Source organism: Vidua macroura, chromosome 3, assembly GCF_024509145.1.
Source record: "Vidua macroura isolate BioBank_ID:100142 chromosome 3, ASM2450914v1, whole genome shotgun sequence".
Classification (NCBI taxonomy): Eukaryota; Metazoa; Chordata; class Aves; order Passeriformes; family Viduidae; genus Vidua; species Vidua macroura.
Window position 1 is genome coordinate 46,067,687 of NC_071573.1, and position 19,629 is coordinate 46,087,315.

Consider the following 19,629-nt stretch of genomic DNA (forward strand, 5'->3'; position numbering starts at 1 on the left):
TAAGAAAGCAGGGGTGAGTATGTTTTAAGGGTTATATGGCCTAGAATTGGTTTTCAAAAGGTCTAGTGACATCTTGGTATCTTCTTTGTCCTTTGGCCTGCATATCTGTTCTGTACCTTTTTTACTCTTATGCTTCTCTTAAACATTTTGCTTTAAAAAGCAGGCATTGCAACAAAAAAAACAGAATACTTGTTAGCTCCTGAAGCAGCTGTATCATTTTAAGCTTTTGAATCTGTAAGCCCATTTAAAAAAAAACATGACTTTTTGTTTCCTGTGGTTTGCAACTTTAAACTGAAAACTGGAAGATCTGAATGATCACTAAAGCTAAATAGTAACATATCAAGGAAAAGTTATGGAAGGCCACTGATTAACTCACAGCTAAGTAAAAGCTGAGCCAGCTGGGCGGCCAAATGAAATGTTAATGTTGGTGTACCAAGAGGTGGTGACTCATGTCCTCCTTGAGTCTAAAGCTTTTCAAAGAAGCTAGGGGAATAATTTCCATCAGAAAATGCTGTAATGCACAAACAGCTCCATTAAAACTACAGAAGACACAACAATGTCAGTCTTTTGAGATCATATGAAGTCCTTAAGCACAAAATATCTGCTGAACAGTCCAATGTGCTAGAGGCTTTACATCTGTGTCCTGTAGTACTGTATAAACTAGGGAAAAATAGTTATTCTGGTACCACAACTGTTATGAACAAGTTCAGTATGGTTAAAGTTGTTGAAACACTTACAGTTGTGATAAGCTAATAAATGTTAAACTCTTGTTGTACCCCCCCCCCCGGTTAACACCCCCACATACACTCTAGTTGTACCCCTCACTGTTAATCCCCTTACATATACCCTTTGTTCTTACACACCCTGGTTGTACCCCCCTTGTGCCCTCCCCACTGTTAAACCTTTACATACCCCTGGTTGTACTCCCTTTACCTGTACCCTTATTGAGTCCCTTGGGTATTGCCTCTGCTGCTCCCAAAAATGGCAGTCAGAAACAGTCCCGGTAATATGCAAATTAAACAAAGCAGAAGAAAATCCAACAAAAGACCCTAGAAACAACGAGCCAACCTAAAATTCAGAAAAAACTAAGTGACTGGACTTGCTGGGGGAAAGCGCCTCTATTCCATCAACAGGGTTTTCAAGGTCACCACCATCTAAGAGTAACCGGACTAGAATGAGGACCCTAGCCGACGAGCCAAAAGATGTCTTCCTAGGCACGCCTGTGAGGACAGGAGTCCCAGTTCTGCTGTGAAGCAAAACTGATCACCTCCTCCTCTGCGTTGCCAAAGGGAGCAGCGGCAGTGTGCGCAACCCCTCGGGCCCCCACCCAGAGCTGATCACTTAATAAAGGCCTTAAAAAAGGAGCTGGTCTCCTGGCCCATTTCTATCAACAACACTATAAAAAATTAGCCAAGAGTAACTTCCAAGGGCAGATATCTTAACGGAAACTAGTGCTTATTTGTGTCAAGTCTAGAGAATTCCATTATTGATCGATTTTTTTTAATTGGAACTGTGCATAAAATACCAGGCCAAGTAAGTGTGACTATGTATGTTTTCACCTTGACTTTGGAACATGGCTTGCTACCCTGAGAGACACAGGTTACAGGCTTGGCATCAAAGACAGAAGAGGCAGGTAACATTTCTTAGGGGTAACAGGGTCCTCAATGAAATGCTACCTTATGGCCAAGAATAGCTGCTATATTTACTTCAGCTGAAATTGGCTGCACCTGTCTTGACAACGCCTTTCTGTTTTTCCAGCAAGCAAAATTCTACTGAAACGTGAGAAGTCTGCTGATAGGATTACACAAGTCCCAGCAATGGCTGAATGCACATCAAATTTAGAAAAAAAAGCCTGAATTAGGACTTGGACTGTGGAAATAAGGGAAGACTTTGTCATTTGCTGTCAGGACTGCCATTAGTAAATGGTGCTAGAAATAGCAGTCACAAGAAATCAGCAGGATCAGAAGACAGTCTATGAACAAAGCACAGCACTGTAGCACAAAGCTGCTGAAGCTGTAACCCAACTGACTCATTGTCAATGCTGCATCAGGTTTGGGAGCTGAAATAGGGGTTTCCGTGCAAATTTCATAAACTGCCTGTGACTCAGCCTAAAATCACGTTAATCAAACAGCTGTTCTGCTTCAGTAAGGAACTGGTGCATAATTCAAATCACTGTATTTCCTCTGGATTGTTTCTTTCCAAAAGTAGAAGAGCCCTGAGCAAGAAGTAGTAAAGCAGTAAAACTTTCTTTTCTGTGGTTCTAGAAACACTTCCACTTATTGCTCTTCCTTTCAGCATCATATCTTTTTATTCCAACCTTTCAGCAAATTTTCTGTCTTTGCTGTTTCACCTGAACTTTCAAACCTGCTTTGAGGCTGCAGTCTCATACTGACAATTGAGTGTATTTCATGTATTTATGTCAGTCTGGTTTTATTAAAGTGCTCTACTCTTTCAACTAGAGTGCCTGGAAAAATACTAAGAAATGAAAAGAACTATCACTTAGTTTTTTAAAGAAAAACTAAGTGGTAGTTCAGGCTTGGGACCTTTTATTTGTTCTCTTTTAAAGTAGTGCTGTGGAATTATGTAGAACAGTTGAATAGCAGACTTTTTGCTAGCACCTAACTACACACTATAGTTGTCAGTTCTCTCTCACAACCATGCATGATTCTAAGGTACCTACCTTTCCCCAGGCAATCTGCTTTGCTGCTCTTTTATCTGAGTACCTCATTTCTGCAGTTCTCCTCAAAAGAAGCGTTATCATACCTTTCTGTGAATGAATCCTTCCAATCTGATATAGGTAAGCTGAGGTACCCATAAAAGCAGCAATCCTACAACTATCAGAAGAATTCTAGCAAGTAGATAGATGATTTGAGATGGGGCTTTTGTGTCGGTTAATTGTGGAATGAAAGACTGGGTATTATCTAGCTAAAATACTCTAGTGGTCTTTGTGACAAGTGGCTGAATGTCATTCTAAATTCTCTGCAGTCACATACACTGCTTTTTGCAAGGCAAAGAAATACTGAATGCCTTTATTTGAATAGGAGATGGTGACTGAAGCTTGTGAGCGTTTTATATTGCACTCTTTATTTTTGTGCTCATTTTTTCCCCATCCAGCGTATTAACAGGGGGAACCTGAAGTAGTGCTTCTCTAAGCAGACTGCTGTTTAGACATCATGAGATGTAAAACTGCATGGGACTTCGTTGGCCTTCCCGCTTACCTTACCAATACTGCCAAAATCACTCTCAGTGGGGCTTGCAAGGGAACAGGAAGATGGAAGCACGGCCTTGGGGCAGATGGAAGCTGGGCTTGGGACAAAAATGACCACAGTCATTGTGGGCCACTGGAGAGCCTGGAGAGTTGAGCACAGATAAACCTAATGAGGTTCCACAAGGGCCAGTGCAGGGTCCTGCACCTGGGGAGGAATAATCCCAAGTACCAGCACAGGGTGAGGGCTGATCTACTAGAGAGCAGCTTGGCAGAGAAGGGCCTGGGAGTGTTGGTGGGTGAAAGCTGACCACGAGCCGGCAGTGCTCTTGCAGCCAAGAAGGCCAATGGTATTCTGGGGTGCATTGGCAGAGTGTGGCCAGCAGGCTGAGGGAGGTGATCCTGCCCCTCTACTGCACCCTACAGAGGCCACATCTGGAGTGCTGTGTCCAGTTCTGGGCTCCTCAGTACAAGACAAGGAGCTCCTGGAGAGGATCCAGTGGAGGCCACAAAGATGATTTGGTGTCTGGAGTATCTCTTAGGAGGTGAGGCTGTGAGAGCTGGGTCTGCTCAGTCTGGAGAAGAGAAAGCTGAGAGGGGATCTCATCAATACATAGAATTATCTCAAAGGTGAGGTCGAGAGGATGGTGTCAAACTCTTTTCAGTGATGCCCAGTGACAGGGTGAGGCACAATGACCATAAACTAAACCCGAGGAATGTAAGGTAGAACTGCTTTATGTAGAGGGTGGCAGAGCACTGGGAACAGGCTGCCCAGGGAGGTCGTGGAGCCTCCCTGCCTGGAGACCTTCAAAACCCATATGGCATTCTTGTGTCATCTGCTCTAGTTGACCCTGTCTTCGCAAGGGGCTTGGACTTGATCACCAGAAGGTTGGAAAGGACCTAACAATTCTGTGACTTTGTGTGAGATGTGCCTCGTGAGGACATGGGGCTGCGCTGTAACACGAGGCCTTCAGAGGAAGCACACTACACATAGGAAGCGAACAGTTCGCAGGCGAGGGAGCGCCCCGCCGCCATATCGGCGGCCTCAACCCAACCCCGCCGGCCGCACGGGGAGGCGTCTGCGCGCGCCGGAGCCAGCAGGCTGCGCCGGGCACGCGCCCCAGCCCCCGCGCGGGCGGCGCCGCGGTGACGTCACCGCGGTGAGGGCCGGGGCGGGAGCGGCGGCGATGGCGGCGGTGCGGGGCGGGCACGTCCCGCCGGTGTGCGGGCGCTGCTGATCGCCGCGGTGCGTCCTGCAGGTAAGAGACGGAGCGGAGAATGCAGGGGCACGCCCCCTGCCCGTCCCTGTGCGTGTCGGGGAGAGGGACTGCTCCCGGCGGGGCTATGGGGAGCCGGGACTGCCTCGGTTCGCTGTAAAGCTGAAGTGGGCGAGGTTGCTTGGTCCTGTGTCCTTCCAGTGTTCGGGAGTCTTGGGTTTATAGTGGGGGACGGGGGGACACCGCCAGTGTTTTGTACTTTAAGTGCTTGCAGATGTCCAGAAAGCGTCTTGGTAATTCTCTGTGCAGAAGTCTTGTTCGCACTGGTGTAAAATCTCGTTTTAATTGTAAGGACTGGCCGGAGTTACCCTCACGAAGGTAACTCATGAAGGACACATTTTCTCTGTATCACAGTGGGAAGCCTAATAGCTGCTTATTATTATTTTTGGTCTCTGTGGTTTCCTGTTTGTCTGTGGGAGATATATCCAGCCCCTTGGAATGTGTGAGATAACAGGGCAGCCAGGGACCCTAACTTGCCGTGTTGCAGATTTGGTGTAACACGTACCCTGGTGGTGCTTCCTCTGGCAGAAGGATACAGGAGAGCTTTGCAGTTGCATGTCCTGCTTTGGACAAACAGAGCCTGAATTGCAGCTTTCCTTCATTATTGCGACCTTATCAATAAAACAGTAATAGGCAAACAAGAAAACCCCTAACTCGTCACTTTGTCATAGTGCCACCTGCTCTGCCAAGATCCTGTGCCAGGATCCTCTCCTAGCAGAATCTAGATTGCTGTTGCAGGCACAGGAAGTTCAGATAGCAGGCTGCTGAGTTGTAAGTTTCATTTTTGTGGCGTCTACTGTTGGACTGTACAACCATAAAGGCAAAATTATTGTTTGATTTGGTCTTTATTTTCTCCTTTTAAAAATGAAATCGATAAAATATGCCTGCAGAGGCAAAAGTGGATTTATGGTAGTATCCCTTGAGAATGTCAAAGGGCAAAATAGTTGTGCAGTGTTGGTACCTTATGTTCTCTGAATTGTATTCTTGATACTGGTCTCAAGTGGGTGAGTTAATTCCCATCTGGTCCAAATCTCCAACAAGATTAAGTCAGATGTTGCAAAATGGACCACTCTATTGTTTAATCATTGCAGAAGATTAACCTCTGTGGAACAGGCCACAGACCTTGGAGTTTTGGTTTTGTGTTGTTTTGGAGCTTTTTCTGGTTTCTTTTTCTTCTCCATAACATTGCTTTCTGTTGTCACACAATAATGTGGCTAGAGCCTTCACCTTTGACTTTTTCCCTGTCTGCTTGTCATTGCCACACACCTTTTATGCTACCTTATTTCTCCAGTATATGGCAGAAATAATACTTAGTAGTTTCAATTAGGCCCTGAATTTCGGACACTTTGTTAAAGGATTTGCTAAAGAAGTTGCAGTGTAACTGAGTATGCTCAAAAACTTTATTTCTTATTAATGTTGTGGACTTAATTATACTTTACAAACTTACATTATTACTTGCGGAGTTCTGTGATTGTATGTGTTGGAGGAAGAAATGTAAAACAGCCTCTGTTTCTCTTCTTTGCCTAATACTTCTTAACTTTATGTAAGATAAAGGTGGAAAAGGCAAGGTCACTCGCTAAGGCTTGTCTGCCATGGGAAATCTGGGAATAGCACATTGCTGCTGACATTGTTTACCAGTGAGGCATCTCAGTGCTTTAAGCAAGCCTTTTAATTTCATATTTCGAAGCTCCAGCAGATGTACTGGAAAGATGTTTGCATCATTTCTTCTGCTATTTGTACCTGTACATTGGAGGGTTTCACTTCATGTTGTGTTATTTCTTTTTAATTAAAATTTTTGTGTTTTTTTTCCAAAGGGATCACTCCTTTGGTGTTGCCTGATCAGTGAGTTCTTTACATACACTCCAGCAGTGGCCACACAGAACTGACAGACCTCAGCTGGAGGAAGGAAGATGACATCCTTAGGTGCACCACAGGAGGAAATGCGTAAACTGACCTTGGGTACACCACAGAAAGAAATACATGAGCTGCCCTTGGATACATCACAGAAGACAATCAGTAACCCGGTAACTCCTCTGTCATGTCAACAATGTCTCCCTTGGGAGATAGAACTTTGCTGTTTTATATCAACAGTACTGTTTTGCACAGTGAGGGATGCTACTGAGAGCTGTGCATCACTCAGGTGTTTGAGGGAGAATGTCACAGGTGACAGGAACAGCTGATGGTGTTTAGAAATTGTGCTGTAAACAAATGGACAGGACTTCCAAAAGAGGACAGATGTTCTGTCAGCCTTGGAGGATAATCCTGTTTCATGTACAGCTTACACAGATGTCTGGCATTTTTGCAGAATGTGCTGGAAAGTGAAAGTATGATAAGATGTGTTTTCACTCCTAATTCTCTGTAAACATGGGTGGGGCTTGGCAGCTCTCATGAAATGTTTATTTTGTGGTGTCTGTAACTTCAGTCTGAACAACTAAACTTGGAATCTTTTTTCATAGTTCATATCTTAATCCATAATAAATCGTGTTTTTTACGGAAGACTTGAGCTGACATGATGCAGCAATTGCAGAGACTGGATTTGACAGGATTTTGTTTGCCCGGCTCAGAGTCTGGAAACTTCCTCTGAAAAGTTCTAGCATTCTCATGGTCTGTGATAGCATGGAGATCTTGGTGGGAGAGGAGGTGTGAAGAGAAGGATTAGGAGATGTTTTGGACAAATGAGTAGTGTCAGAGAGAGACTAAGAGTTCAGCAAAATTTGGTGGCTGCAAGGGGACTGATCAGTATGATGGGTGAAAAGACCTAGCAGGAGAATTCAACTAGAGCTTAGGGGTCAAGAGCCTATTGTGGGAAAAAGAATGAGTATTTGGGATTGGAATATGGAGGCAGAGTTGGGAAAGATTGTGCCAGTGACTGGCACAAAGTCTGGAGGCTTTGGGGCAGTCTCCAGACAAGGCAGTGAGTAACTGTCTGACCTTGCTTTGAGCAAGGCATTTCGTTAGAGAGACCAGAGGTGTCTTCCAATGTCAGCCCTTCTGTAACAAGCCAGGCTATGAAAATGTCATTGTTTGTATGTTGTTCCATTAGCAGCAAAACTTCATAGCTTTATTACAGGTTTGAATCTGAATGTATTTCTTCATTACTGTACTGTTCTCAAGGATGCAGAAAATTTGCTTTGCTCCTTTATGCCCTTTACTCCACCTATCAGATAAGAAATGATGTCATGTCCCATAAGGTGGGACAGCTGTCTGATATCCAGCATGCTGGATAAAAGCTTTTATCACTGTCCTTTCCTCTGTAAGACCATAATTCTCCTCTTGTTTTATGAAAACTGGCATGTTCTTTTAGGAAGAACATTGTCTTCAAGACTTCTCAAATTCAGTTGACATTGACCAGTTGGCTTTAGAGCTAAGTTTTGGAGGTCTGGAAGAAAGGCAGGATGATGGTAGGTCATGTCATGTGACAAGCACTATCCTTAATAAAGGAAGAAAAAGTAGTAGTAGTATAAGAAGAGCATCTTGAGACATGAACAAATTACAGACACATTCTGTGATGACGAAGTCCCATTAAGTAGTATTGCACCCAGAAAATGCTCTATTATGCTCTCGTTGGTTCCACATCTGAAGAGTTGATGGGCCACCTTTTCTTTTAAACAAATGCATCCTTTTGAATATAAAGAAGTGCTTTTGCCACAGTTCCTTTTCAGGAGTAGAGAACTTTGCTTCACTAAAATGGTCAAGTCCCAGTATCCCTGACCTATGTGTGCCTCTTTGGTTTGTCTTTGGAGACTGAACCAGTAATTTACTACTTTATTGCAATAGAGCTACTGCCCCGCAGGGGCAGAGTGTAAAGATGAGAACAATCAAGGCACACTTTTTCTTTTTGATTATTATTGCTTGAATAAAAATTATTTTCTGGAGGGCAGCTTGTATTTTAAGGAACCAAGTCACTACTACTAAGCAAAGGAATTTCACTTTTCTTTCGCTTTTAGCACTTAATTTCACATTTTCGTCCTCTTCTACTGCACCTGCTAAAGCCAATAAACATGATGAGACTGAAAACCTGCCAATTTGCAGGTCTTTTTTTTTTTCCTGGTGCAGAAGATTACTCTGAATTAGGTTTTATGCAGTGGGTGGGTAGCTGACAAGGAAAGTGGAGAACGGGCAGAAAAGGATGTGTATCTACTGTCAGAAATTATCAACACTCTGGATTTAGACAATTTCTGTTGTTGTTCCTTTTTCCTCACAGATTAACAAAAATATGTGTCAGCAAACACATATCCTTATCTGCCTGTTTCATGCAATGATCTATATATTTTAAAAATAAAAATCTCAACTCGTTGCTTTATGGTCCAATATTCCATTCAAGAGTAGTAATTCCAATGTGTTTGTTATTTCTGTTGTTTAATTACTGGAACTCTTGTTTGCAATTGATATTTCATTTCAGGAACATCCTGAAATCTGATAAACTACCAAAACCAACCTTGGCAAAATTTCCGTTTGGTTAACCAGAGCAAATGCAACATTTTCTACCATTTACTTCCTTTTTCAATCTGAAGCATATCACACATGTAATGAGATGTAGACTTACTGCTTTGCTTTCGGGCCAGGCACCTGGGAAGTTCCACAGTTTAATGTTAAGGTGCTTCCCATCCCTTCCTGAAATACTGAATGATCAGGGTAGGGCTTCTGTGAGCACATCTGAGTCTTTGCTGGTGAACTGTGCTGGGGTGTTTGGGGCTTTTATCCTAGGTGACATATCCCTCCCTATGGCTTAACAACTCTCACCATGCTGCCATTTCAGTTCAGTGTAACATCAGTGTAACATTCCTATTGATAAGGAAGAAAACACAGCGAAGCTTTGAGCCAGACTGCATACTGTAGACACCATAAAATTCAAGACTCCTGACAGGGCTGTTTTAGTGCACTTTGCAGTTCTTAGCTCATTAGGATGAGGTATTTTGTTGTGTTTGTGTAGGTTTTACTAAGAAGACACTCTTCCTGTCATTGTTTTCCCTAATGGAGCAAGAACAAGCAAAAAGCCAGCTCCTGTAGTCTGGGGTCAGGGGAGTTGTAGAAGTTGCCTTCTGGTACCAGCAAGAAGGCTGATAATAGTTAGCCCTTGGGAATGACCTAATTTGAAGTGAATCCTCTTTATGCTCTATGAATAGTGAAGTAATAAAATATCATGACTCTTCATTTGAGGGCTAAGAATGGAGGATGGAAATTTTAGCTTTGATTTTATCTGAAAATCTTGGTTTTCATAGTGGAAAATATGCTGGGTTTTCCCTTCCTGTTGTAGATTCTTTTATATTAAAAGCTAGCTGTGTTTCTTCTAATGTTGTAGAGCATCATATAATTAAGAATTAGAATATTAATTTTTAAACTATTTCGGGGTTTCTTGCTTCCATCACAAAATGGTACTGGAATATTTTTTTCTTCTTTTTTATTCTTCCCTCTTCTAGATCATTCCATATGTTGGGACAATACATGGTGGCCTTGTTCCTGGAGAGCTAATTGTGATACATGGGACTGTTCCTGATGATGCAGACAGGTAGAGGCTGTGTTGTCATGTTTTGCAGTGTCACCATGTGAGCAAGAATGTAAAAGGTGAAATATTTCCAGGGGTCCTACTTAGGATGGCACACCTTTGTGCTTGATCTAAATCCTTGTGATAACATCAGATTGAATGCAGGCTTAAAGGGTAATCTGACACTTAACAAAATTGGTAACTGAATGTGTTGTGTGTAGGAATTAAGTTAAACTGGGATAAGGAGGTATGGACTAGTGCTTGTGCCCAGTAAGGCAGTTCTGTTCCCTGACCTTATCCAAGGTTCATTTCATATGTTCTGCTGAAGGTGATGGGAGGGAAGGTGGTGAACACAGTAAGTGAGGCATTTACATGATATGAATGATAGCCATTAAATAAATTTGAACATTTATATTCCCTGCAAATAGGTCATGGGAGAACCTTTTACATCTAAGTAGGAAGAGAGGAGGACAAATGTTTCTTTGGGGATTTTTTCTTATCCAGTGACATTCATTGTGTCTCCCTGTTCTGAGGCTCCACAGTAAAACACAAATGTATCAAGCCTTTAAGCGTGCTCTTGAGAGACTGAGCTGAATGTGGTTTGTCTTATTTTCGTGATTAGGTTCCAGGTGGATTTACAGTGTGGCAGCAGCATAAAGCCTCGAGCTGATGTGGCATTCCATTTCAACCCCCGCTTCAAAAGGTCTGGCTGCATTGTTTGCAACACACTGGAGAGGGAGAAGTGGGGCTGGGAGGAGATCACTTATGAGATGCCCTTTGGAAAAGGAAAGTCATTTGAGATTGTCATCATGATTTTAAAGGATAAATTCCAGGTGAGTCAGGGTTGATTCTTCGTCTGCAGCCATTTTCAGGCCAATAAAGTAGAGGTATTTTGTATAATTGAAATAAATATTGGAGCTCTAGGTGTCTGTGTTACCTAGGTATAGTCTAACTACAGAAAAGTTTAGAGCTTTTCTTTAAAGAAGTGCTAATTAAATCCGACCTTTAATTTTGTGTTGCTTCCCTCCAAATTGGATGAGTGGGCAAGGAACTTCCTGCCATAGCTAATGGCTACTCCACCCTTCCCTCTGTATGTGCAAAGGGCTAATTTTGGATAAACCTGTTCTGTGGCTAGTGTAGGACAGTCCTCCTGGAGGGCACATGTGAGATGTATTTGTCTTGCTCTGTTAGACTGCAATAATAGATTCTATTATATTGATAATACCACACTGGTAAATGATCAGGTGTTAGAAAGAAAGGTGTGAAGTGCAAATTTCAGTGTAGGTAAATTAATCTCCCTCATAGTGATGGAAAGAGAGACTGACTCATGGATGAGCTGAACTTAGTTGATCTGATATTTCTAGGACACTCCTAGGAGTGTTTTGTACCAAATTGTTTCTGTACCAAACCAGTGTAAGCCAGAGATGTGTGCATACAGTTTGATACATGGCTGGTGTAATGTATGTTTAATACAGTTTTTCTGTTTTGTTTCTCATCTCTTTAGGTTACTGTAAACAAAAAGCACTTGCTGCTCTACAACTACAGAATTAGTCTTGAAAAAATAGATACTCTTGGAATATATGGCAAAGTACAGATCAAAACCATAGAGTTTGTTTCTAAGGTAAGTTGTATAGATAGCTGACTTGTTTGATTCATTTCCTCTTTCCTGCTAAACTGCATAGTGGGATTTATGGTGAAAAGGAAGGAGAAGCAGCTACACAGTCCAATGTTAGTAAGGAGATTTTGGTTTCCCCACATTTCAGCATGTGACTCTCATGAGGATTTCTGTCTTCCTCTTTCTTGCAGTTAGGGGCAAGAATGTGGCAAAATTTTACAGCTTACAAAGTTAACAGGACAGATGGTATGAGAATTGATTGGATACTTAGTCTACGAGTGGATTAGACTTTTCAAATATTCCAGGGCCTTCAGAATGAACTGTTGAGTATTCAGTGCTTCTAAGGGACAAGTGTAGCCGTGGCTGTAACTTGTTGCTTGGCTTTGAAATGCCAAGGTCAGCCACAGCTGGAACTCCTTATGTACATAGCACTGTTTTTCCTGCCTAACTGACTGATTTGTTGACTGAAGTCAGAAGTGTACGTTTATGGGGATGAGAAGAGGTATTCTTTCTCAGACTTTGTAATGGACCAAACTGCAGTGAATTCGAAGTGAAGTCTGTGCTGTGCCTCCTCTCAGCTGTCAGCTCTGCTACTGATAGTAAACTAACAGGGAGTTTTTCCTTGTGGAGAAGGAGAGATCCTTTTGTTCTGAAAGAGTTAGATTTTTAGAACAGAAACTGAAGGTGATAAATTCCAGGGAGATACAGAAGGTGAACGCCTTTTCCCTTTTCTGCCACTCACTAAGGTAGCCTACCTACTCCTGTGAGATACTCTGGGTCTCTTCAGCACAGTCTTCACTACAGTGTGGGTGAAGCTTTTGACTCTTGCTGCCAAATACCAGGTCTAACTCAGGTCAGCAGACTAATAATTGTTTTGGTAGGAGGCGAAGCTGAGCATAATGAAGTCTAAGCTTTAAACATAGGTCTGCTATGTTTAAAGATCATTTGCAAAGATGGTAAACATCACTTGGCCTTGGGCATGTTGCCAGAATAATATTCCTGCAAAAGCTGTCTGCATCCTGATCTTGGAGGACTGACTCCAAGAAGAGCCTGTGGGCAAGCAGGTGCTGTAGGTTGTTTTCCCAAGCACAAAACATACACTTGTGCCTGCTGATGCTGTATGCTTTGTAGAAGAAAGGAATGGAGAAAGGCGATTTTTTCCTTTTAGTCTTTGCTTCTAATACACTTTTCTGAGGAGGAAGTTGGAGGTTTGGATTGAAATAAACAACCTGAAGACACCAGCTGGAACTGTCTCTGCCATGGCCATGCTGCTCATCTGTCCTTCCCATGAGAAGGGACAATGATGTAGAGGGCTGCTTGGATGAAGAACCTTGCTGTATGGACTTGCCATATGGGTATTTCTACCCCAGTGAGGAAAACTCTATGAGTACCCTGAGATTCTGAGGGTTTGACACTACTGACTGTTAAATAAAGATTCAAATTGTAATGAGCTGATCTTCAGAAATCTTGATTTGGCTTCAGCAGTTGAACTTCAGAGCTTTCCCATAGTTTGTAGGGGTTTGGCTATCTTTTTCATTTACATAGCCCTAGATTTCCATCTTAACAGTTCACCATTCAAAGCATGATGATCCTTACATTGTTCTAAACCAACTTTAGCATAAAGTTATATGATGTTAGCAATGACACCTAAATATCTCTCTTTCTGCAGTCTTTACAAGGCTCTCAGCCATCGTGTCTAGGAGTAACAAAGATAAGCACAGAAAATGTACGTATGTTTGTAAAAGGTTGAATGAATCTCCCTGTTGTCTGATAAACTAGGTAATGTCTTTTCTTCTCTTGTAGGGGGCAATGCCAAATGGTTCACAATTGGTAAGTGTTTCCTGTAGATTTGTGGCAAATGTAGAATAAAATCAATCAAAAATACTTCAGTTATTTATGAAAAGACATGCACAAAAGACAAGAAGAAAGGAATTGACAGTCAACTGGAGAAAGATCATCAGTGAGGTTTTATAGAGGGTAATCCTCTTCTCTGCTGCTAGTACAAATGAGACTATTGTTAAATCATTTAGAAAACCCAAAAGATAAACACAGCATTATGTAATTTATTTGTTTTAATTTGTTTATAGTTGTATATGTTGTTGGTATATGTATATGGTTTCATATGGTTGTTTATTGTTTTAATTTGTTTATGGTTGTAAACACTTTTAATTTGTTTACAACCATAAACAAATTAAAAGTGAAGTATCTGAAGTCACATTGGAATTTTTGTCAAATAGGCATACTTTGTTGTCTCTGCCTTAGGGAATACCTGCAAAGCAGAAGTATTCTGCAGTCATATTATGTTAACATGAGTGAAACCTGTCTGCTACATCTTCCTCTTGCTGATCGATCCCTGTGTGCACTTTATGTAGCTGGATGCAAGCGTTGCACCTTAGGGGTGGAACTTGTACCCAGCTAACATGGAGTATAGATGGAGTGAGTGCTCATCTTTTTGCAAAAACCTGTGCAGGTGGACTGTATCCACACTGGAGCAAGGACCGCACTCAAACTGAAAAGGGGTTGAAGCCAGGAATATATACAGATAGAATTTGTGGAGAAGGTGAAGTTACAGTGAGTGCTGTAATTTTAGATGCTTTGTCACTTGACAGCCTGCCTTCTCCAGTCTTTTTTTTCAAAACCAAGTAACATGCAATACTGTAATTTGCAAGGGGTGGACTTCAGCATAAGCATAAAGTGAAGTGCTTCTCCATTCCCTTCTTTTCCCTGGTAAAAATAACTGCTAACACAATGAAGAAGTAAATACAAATAAAATACTTGCACCATCTATCATTATGAACTGCTGCCAGGAGGACAGAACACTTAGTGACTGCTTCTAGTAGTTATGTGACCATGGGACAACAACACACCTTAGCAGGAGTCTTACTCTTTAAAGCAAAACTGATACTTCCAGAGATGAAAAGTCAGGTATAAGTCTGAATAATTATGTGATTAGAATTTAAACTATTACAGGGAGTTTCATGCTTACTTTTTTCTTCTTTTTTTTTTCCTTTCCCCTTCTTCCCCTCCTTTCACCATTAGTGGTGGCAGAAGTAGTTGTAAATAATGTTTGTTTTGATCCCAAGGTGGCAGTCTAAATTAAAACCCAGTACACTGATGTATTTATCTTAGTGTAAGTTTTCCACTATAGTATTAGGATCCTGCTGTAGGCTGTAGGAATAACTTTAGCTGTAAGTACAGATTTGCAATTGTAGGCCAAAATTTCATCATGTCATAGTAAAGCTCAGCTTGTATTAAAAAAAAATGGAAGAAAGTAAGTCAATGTCAAAGTTTTTACTGGGGGTGTACTTCCAGGGTGTTCCTTACATTGGGAAACTCGATACTGCACTTCGTCCAGGATGCACAATTGCCATTAAAGGAGAAGTGAATAAAAACCCAAAGAGGTATGTGTTACTGATGGGGTTTTTTTCGTTATTTAACTGACGTGCTCTTGAGAATGAGTAGGCTTTTCCATTGCCTCTGTATATCCTTACTCACTTGCAACTTAGCATCTGGAATCACCTGAAACTACAGTGCAGTTTCCTCAGGAACCAGCAGGATTACCGCTTTAGAGAGGACTTAAAAGAGCAGCTCCGTTGTGAAAAGTGAAGGTAAAATCTGAGTGTCTTACCTACTAAATCTGTGTCATTCACAAATTCGTGTGTTTGTTCAGGGCTTTCCATTGTGCAGGAAGTGTGAGCAGATGTAGTGTACAGAGACAGCTTTTATTCTAAAGAAATCCAAGAGTAAGGATCTGGCAGAAATAGATGAAACATAAGTGAGGCGAGTTGCTGGTGTGCTCAAATGCTGCATGTTACAATATTTCTCTGACAAACCTCCTTGGTATAAGCATGAAGGTGCCTAACTGACAATAACTGAGTGATGAAAGTGATTAACTGGAATGATTAAGAAGGATGGAGACACTCTCCAAAAAGGAAAGGCTAAGAGAATTTGGATTGTTCAGCCTGGGAGAAAAAGTGCTCCAAGAAGACCTAATTGTGGCTTTCTAGTACATGAGGGATGCCTATAAGAAACATGGAGAAGAGACTATATAGAAGAGCATGTAGTGACAGACAAGGGGGAATGGCTTCCAACTGAAAGAGGGTAGGTTTAGGTTAGATATGAGGACGAAATTCATTACTGTGAGGGTAGTGAGACATGCCCCATGTCTGGCAGTGTTGAAGGCCAGATATGGTGAAAAGTGTCCCTGCTTGTGGCAGGGGGGTTGGAACGAGATGAACTTTAAGGTCCCTCCCAACCCAGGCCATTCTGTGATTCCATGAAAGCTGATAGGGGAGTATGAGCAATAGGTTTGGTAGCAAATGAGGAACAAAGGGTTGCAAAGAACACATTTTCCAAACATGAAATAAAGCTCAGGGAGTAGGAGAGCACAACACAGTCAACATGGAGCTGAGCAAATGTCTGTGCTTCAGCATGCCCTTTACTTGAAGGGTAGTTTTGGCTCTGCAAAAACATGCCTAAAAATGAAGCAATTAATAAGAAATTAAAATTATGAGAAGCATTTTTTCATATTGTGTGTATGTATTGCTCTTCTGCCTCCTCAGGGCACATTTCTTCCCTGCAGTTGAACAGCATTCAGAGTTCATACTGGAATCCAAGGTCTGCAAGCTTTATCCACAGAGTTTGGATGGACTTCAGATTGAATAGGATAATTAATACTTAGAAGAGTAGCATTTCTTTTCCTTCTTTTACCTTGAAAAGTTTATTAGCACTTTTCAAGTGCTGAATATGCTCAGATGTGTGTAAGCATGAAGAGGCTTTTGGCTATTAAAGCATGCAGGTTGTCTGCTTTTTATGTTTATGCTTTTCAACCTATATATTTATATAGAGTTTATAAGTTATTTCATGTCTTTCACTCAGTTGACACAGCTTTAGGTGTTTCTTTCTCTGGTGAAAAGGAGAACTTCACAGCTTAGAAATGTTGCAATATTTCCTATCTGGACTAAATAATTCTCAAAAGAGGGCAACAGTCTGACAGCTGGAGCTAATTTGGGTGGGGTGGAAATATTTTTTCTTCAAACACAGTAAGGTCTTTGCCACAGGTTGAAGCGTTCATTTGAATTTGAATGACTGTTCCCTCTGATCATTCTCCTCCAGAGCTCCCCTTTAGGAATCCTGTTTGGTGAGCATGTCTGAGATGGCAGAGTATTCACTCAGCCTGGGCAGAGCTTTGCTGCCTGCAAAATAACATTTTGTATGCATGGTGTCCCAGCAGTCTTAAATGTATGGTGAGAATCCTTGAACTTTTCCTTGGAGTCCAACCAGTTTGTTGGCAGAAAGAATATGATGTCTTTAGGTAAAACAAAGTCTCCCACTCTCCATTGCCTGAGTGAAAGAGCTGGGGAAGCAGGCAGCTCTTTATGTTCCTGTGAGAATGCTGCTTCCTAGTATTACGGCTTGGTGGTCCCCGGGGGTCTGTCTGGCCCCCAGGGCAGCAGCCGCCTTAGGTGTCCTGGATAGCACTGTGCTGGTGAGGCACAGCCTGTCTGGGCCCCCTAGCTAGCTCCGAGCCGCTGGCTACTTTAGCGAGCACTTGTGGAGTGATTTCAGCTCTTAGTGATTTCAGCTCTGTGCTTGCAAAGTGTCTCAGCAGACGCAGGGAAGGAGAGAGGTGAAGGCTGTGTGGAGTTCTGCGGAGATGTCTTTATTAGCAGCTTCTGCAAAGGGTTCCAGTGACAGCTCTTCTGTTTGAACTGGGCAATGGTATGGGTTTATATAGGCTGTTGAGGGATCAGGATTTGTCCTATGGCTGAGGTCGAGGAGAATATGACCTATAGCCTTACAGAGGGATAACAGGGGTCTGATGTGCGGAAGAGGGGCAGCTCTGTTCCACTCATCATGACTCTGCATTTCTTATCTTAGGCTAGTGACCGCCATGGAGGCCTTGCAGGGCCTCTGACTAGTGCAGTAGGGGAGCCACTCCTGGCTAAATAGCTTCTTGCTGAGACATGTACAGAAAGCTGTGAATGATGAAGTGGATCTAGCAAGGTTATGTCCTACATTTGCTGCCTCCAGCAAAGGTTTCTGTGCAGAGGAGACAAGTGCATGCTGGCTGGCTGCCTGCTTGGTTTTTCAGGTGAATCACAGCCCTGGCTCATAAGCAGCCTAAGTATTGGCTGGGGACTTGGTAAATGGCATTGACTGTTGTCATGTCTGTAAACCCTTGGTGCAGTAAATTTAAAAAAAAATATCTTCCAGCTTTGCAATAAATCTGAGACCAAGTGACTCAAAGGACATTGCTTTACATCTGAATCCCCGAATGAAAAATAAAGTTTTTGTAAGAAACTCCTACCTTCATGACAGCTGGGGAGAAGAAGAAAAGGAAATAGCTAACTTTCCTTTCAGTCCAGGGATGTATTTTGAGGTAAGATTAACTGAAAGAGCATCAAACTGAAAAATCTGCCAAACAGATTAACATTGGTGTTTAAATATCCTAGTACTAATACAGATTTAAATTAAACTACTATTCCTGCATTTCATGTCTTGAAAATACTTAGAATTAAATGGGACCATAGAGAGCAGACATCTGTCTTTATTTAGTAACAGTTTTCTTTTTAAGTAGTTGCAAAAATTCAACTTGTGCTAAGAGTATATTTAAATTAAAATTGAGTTGGACTTGATGATCTTTATTGGTCCCTTGCAATTTAACTTGTTCTATGATTCTGTGAATTTTATTGATGTCCCATTTTTTGTTTTTAAATTTTGCATTTGCATGAAACATTCTCTGTAACAGAAACACATCTTGCCCAAATCTATGCTAGGTCATCAGATTGTTTTTTGCATCTTACCTGAGCTTAAATGTTAACTTTTTCTTACTGCTTTCCAGCTGATTATTTTCTGTGATGCCTACCAGTTCAAAGTTGCTGTTAATGGTGTTCACACTCTGGAGTACAAGCATCGTTTTAAACAACTTGAAAAGATCAACATAGTGGAAGTCACAGGAGATGTTCACTTGTTGGATGTGAGGAGCTGGTAGTTATTTTCAATAAGTACTAAAAGAATTTAACCTCTTCTAATGACAGTGCCTCCTTGTCAAGTACAAACAGGTGCTGACTCATGCTGAGCCTGCCTTTAGCCTATCGTGGCTTTGCATTTGCCTCTCTGAGTTAGGCAAGTACCAGAAATGCTAACTGCAAATTTAAATCCTTCTCTAGCCTCCAGTTTCCTGGCAAGCTAAGTTAGTGTTTGCTCAGATAAATCTCCTGCATTCCTGAACCTAGCAATATGAAAATGCTGCATCATACTGTGTCCAGCAATTGCACTCTGTATGTTATGTTTAATTTAAACTACCATTTAGCATTCCTCGACACTATACATTCAATATTGTGAAGTAGAAATTATGCTGAAATAGAATCCAAAGATAGTTATCCACCTCAAAAGGGATGTTTATAATTTATTTAATATAGAACTATGGATTATAATTTTATATGTCTTAATTTATGTTAGCACCAATAACCTTTACAGTGAGGTTGGATTAAGCAAACAGTTGACCCCTTCTGGTAAAAGGCAGGAAGTTTGATCTTACCTCTTAGCCTGCTGCTGCAATAGCACCTTCTCTGACATCTATGGTTATGTCACCTCCTGCTTACAAAGGCCCAAGATTTCTAGCTTTTAGTTTTCCAAAATGAAACACAGGAAAGGGATTTAGCTGGTTTCAATTACATGAACTTTTGAAAGCTTGTTTGAGCTGAAGTGGCTCCTAACTAGGTTAAGAACCCTTGGGGTCTGAAGTAGATGTTTGTGGGTTTCATTTTTAGAATATATCTGAATCCAGGCAGTCCAGGTAGAGTTTCAGCTGAGATGGCACTCAACTAGAGAATGAATACTTTTTCAGTCTTTTTATATCCTTTTAAAAAATAAGTTACTAACGGTTGTCAATACATGCCTGAAGGATGTCCCTGTATGTCTTAAGACTGCTAATACCGAAGCAATTTCAAGAATAAGATGTGCACTAAAAGACTTAAAATGAGCAAATTTTATGTATAAAAAGCATCAATAAAAACATATGTGAATTCTGCTTTTCTCCAAG

The 19,629-nt window shown here is 41.6% G+C and overlaps 1 protein-coding gene across 2 annotated transcripts; it reads left to right on the plus strand.

Annotated features, from left to right (window-relative positions):
- Positions 1-4,377: 4,377 nt before the first annotated feature.
- On the plus strand, positions 4,378-19,617 carry LGALS8 (galectin 8). 2 transcript variants are annotated; one of them, XM_053972295.1, is made up of 10 exons: positions 4,378-4,464; positions 6,297-6,506; positions 9,903-9,991; positions 10,590-10,800; positions 11,472-11,588; positions 13,252-13,308; positions 13,386-13,412; positions 14,895-14,983; positions 17,799-17,964; positions 18,427-19,617. In XM_053972295.1, the coding sequence occupies exons 2-10, from the start codon at positions 6,393-6,395 to the stop codon at positions 18,574-18,576; spliced, it is 1,020 nt and encodes a 339-aa protein (XP_053828270.1). In that variant the 5' UTR covers positions 4,378-4,464; positions 6,297-6,392; the 3' UTR covers positions 18,577-19,617. The 2 variants fall into 2 exon arrangements, with proteins under 2 accessions (XP_053828270.1, XP_053828271.1); XM_053972296.1 differs by lacking the exon at positions 13,252-13,308.
- The last annotated feature ends 12 nt before the right edge of the window (positions 19,618-19,629 follow it).

Coding starts and splice junctions, on each gene's coding strand:
- LGALS8 (XM_053972295.1), top strand. CDS start 6,393: ATGACATCCTTAGGTGCACCACAGGAGGAAATGCGTAAACTGACCTTG. Junction 14,984..17,798: donor GTGAATAAAAACCCAAAGAG/GTATGTGTTACT, acceptor AATATCTTCCAG/CTTTGCAATAAATCTGAGAC. Junction 17,965..18,426: donor GTCCAGGGATGTATTTTGAG/GTAAGATTAACT, acceptor ACTGCTTTCCAG/CTGATTATTTTCTGTGATGC.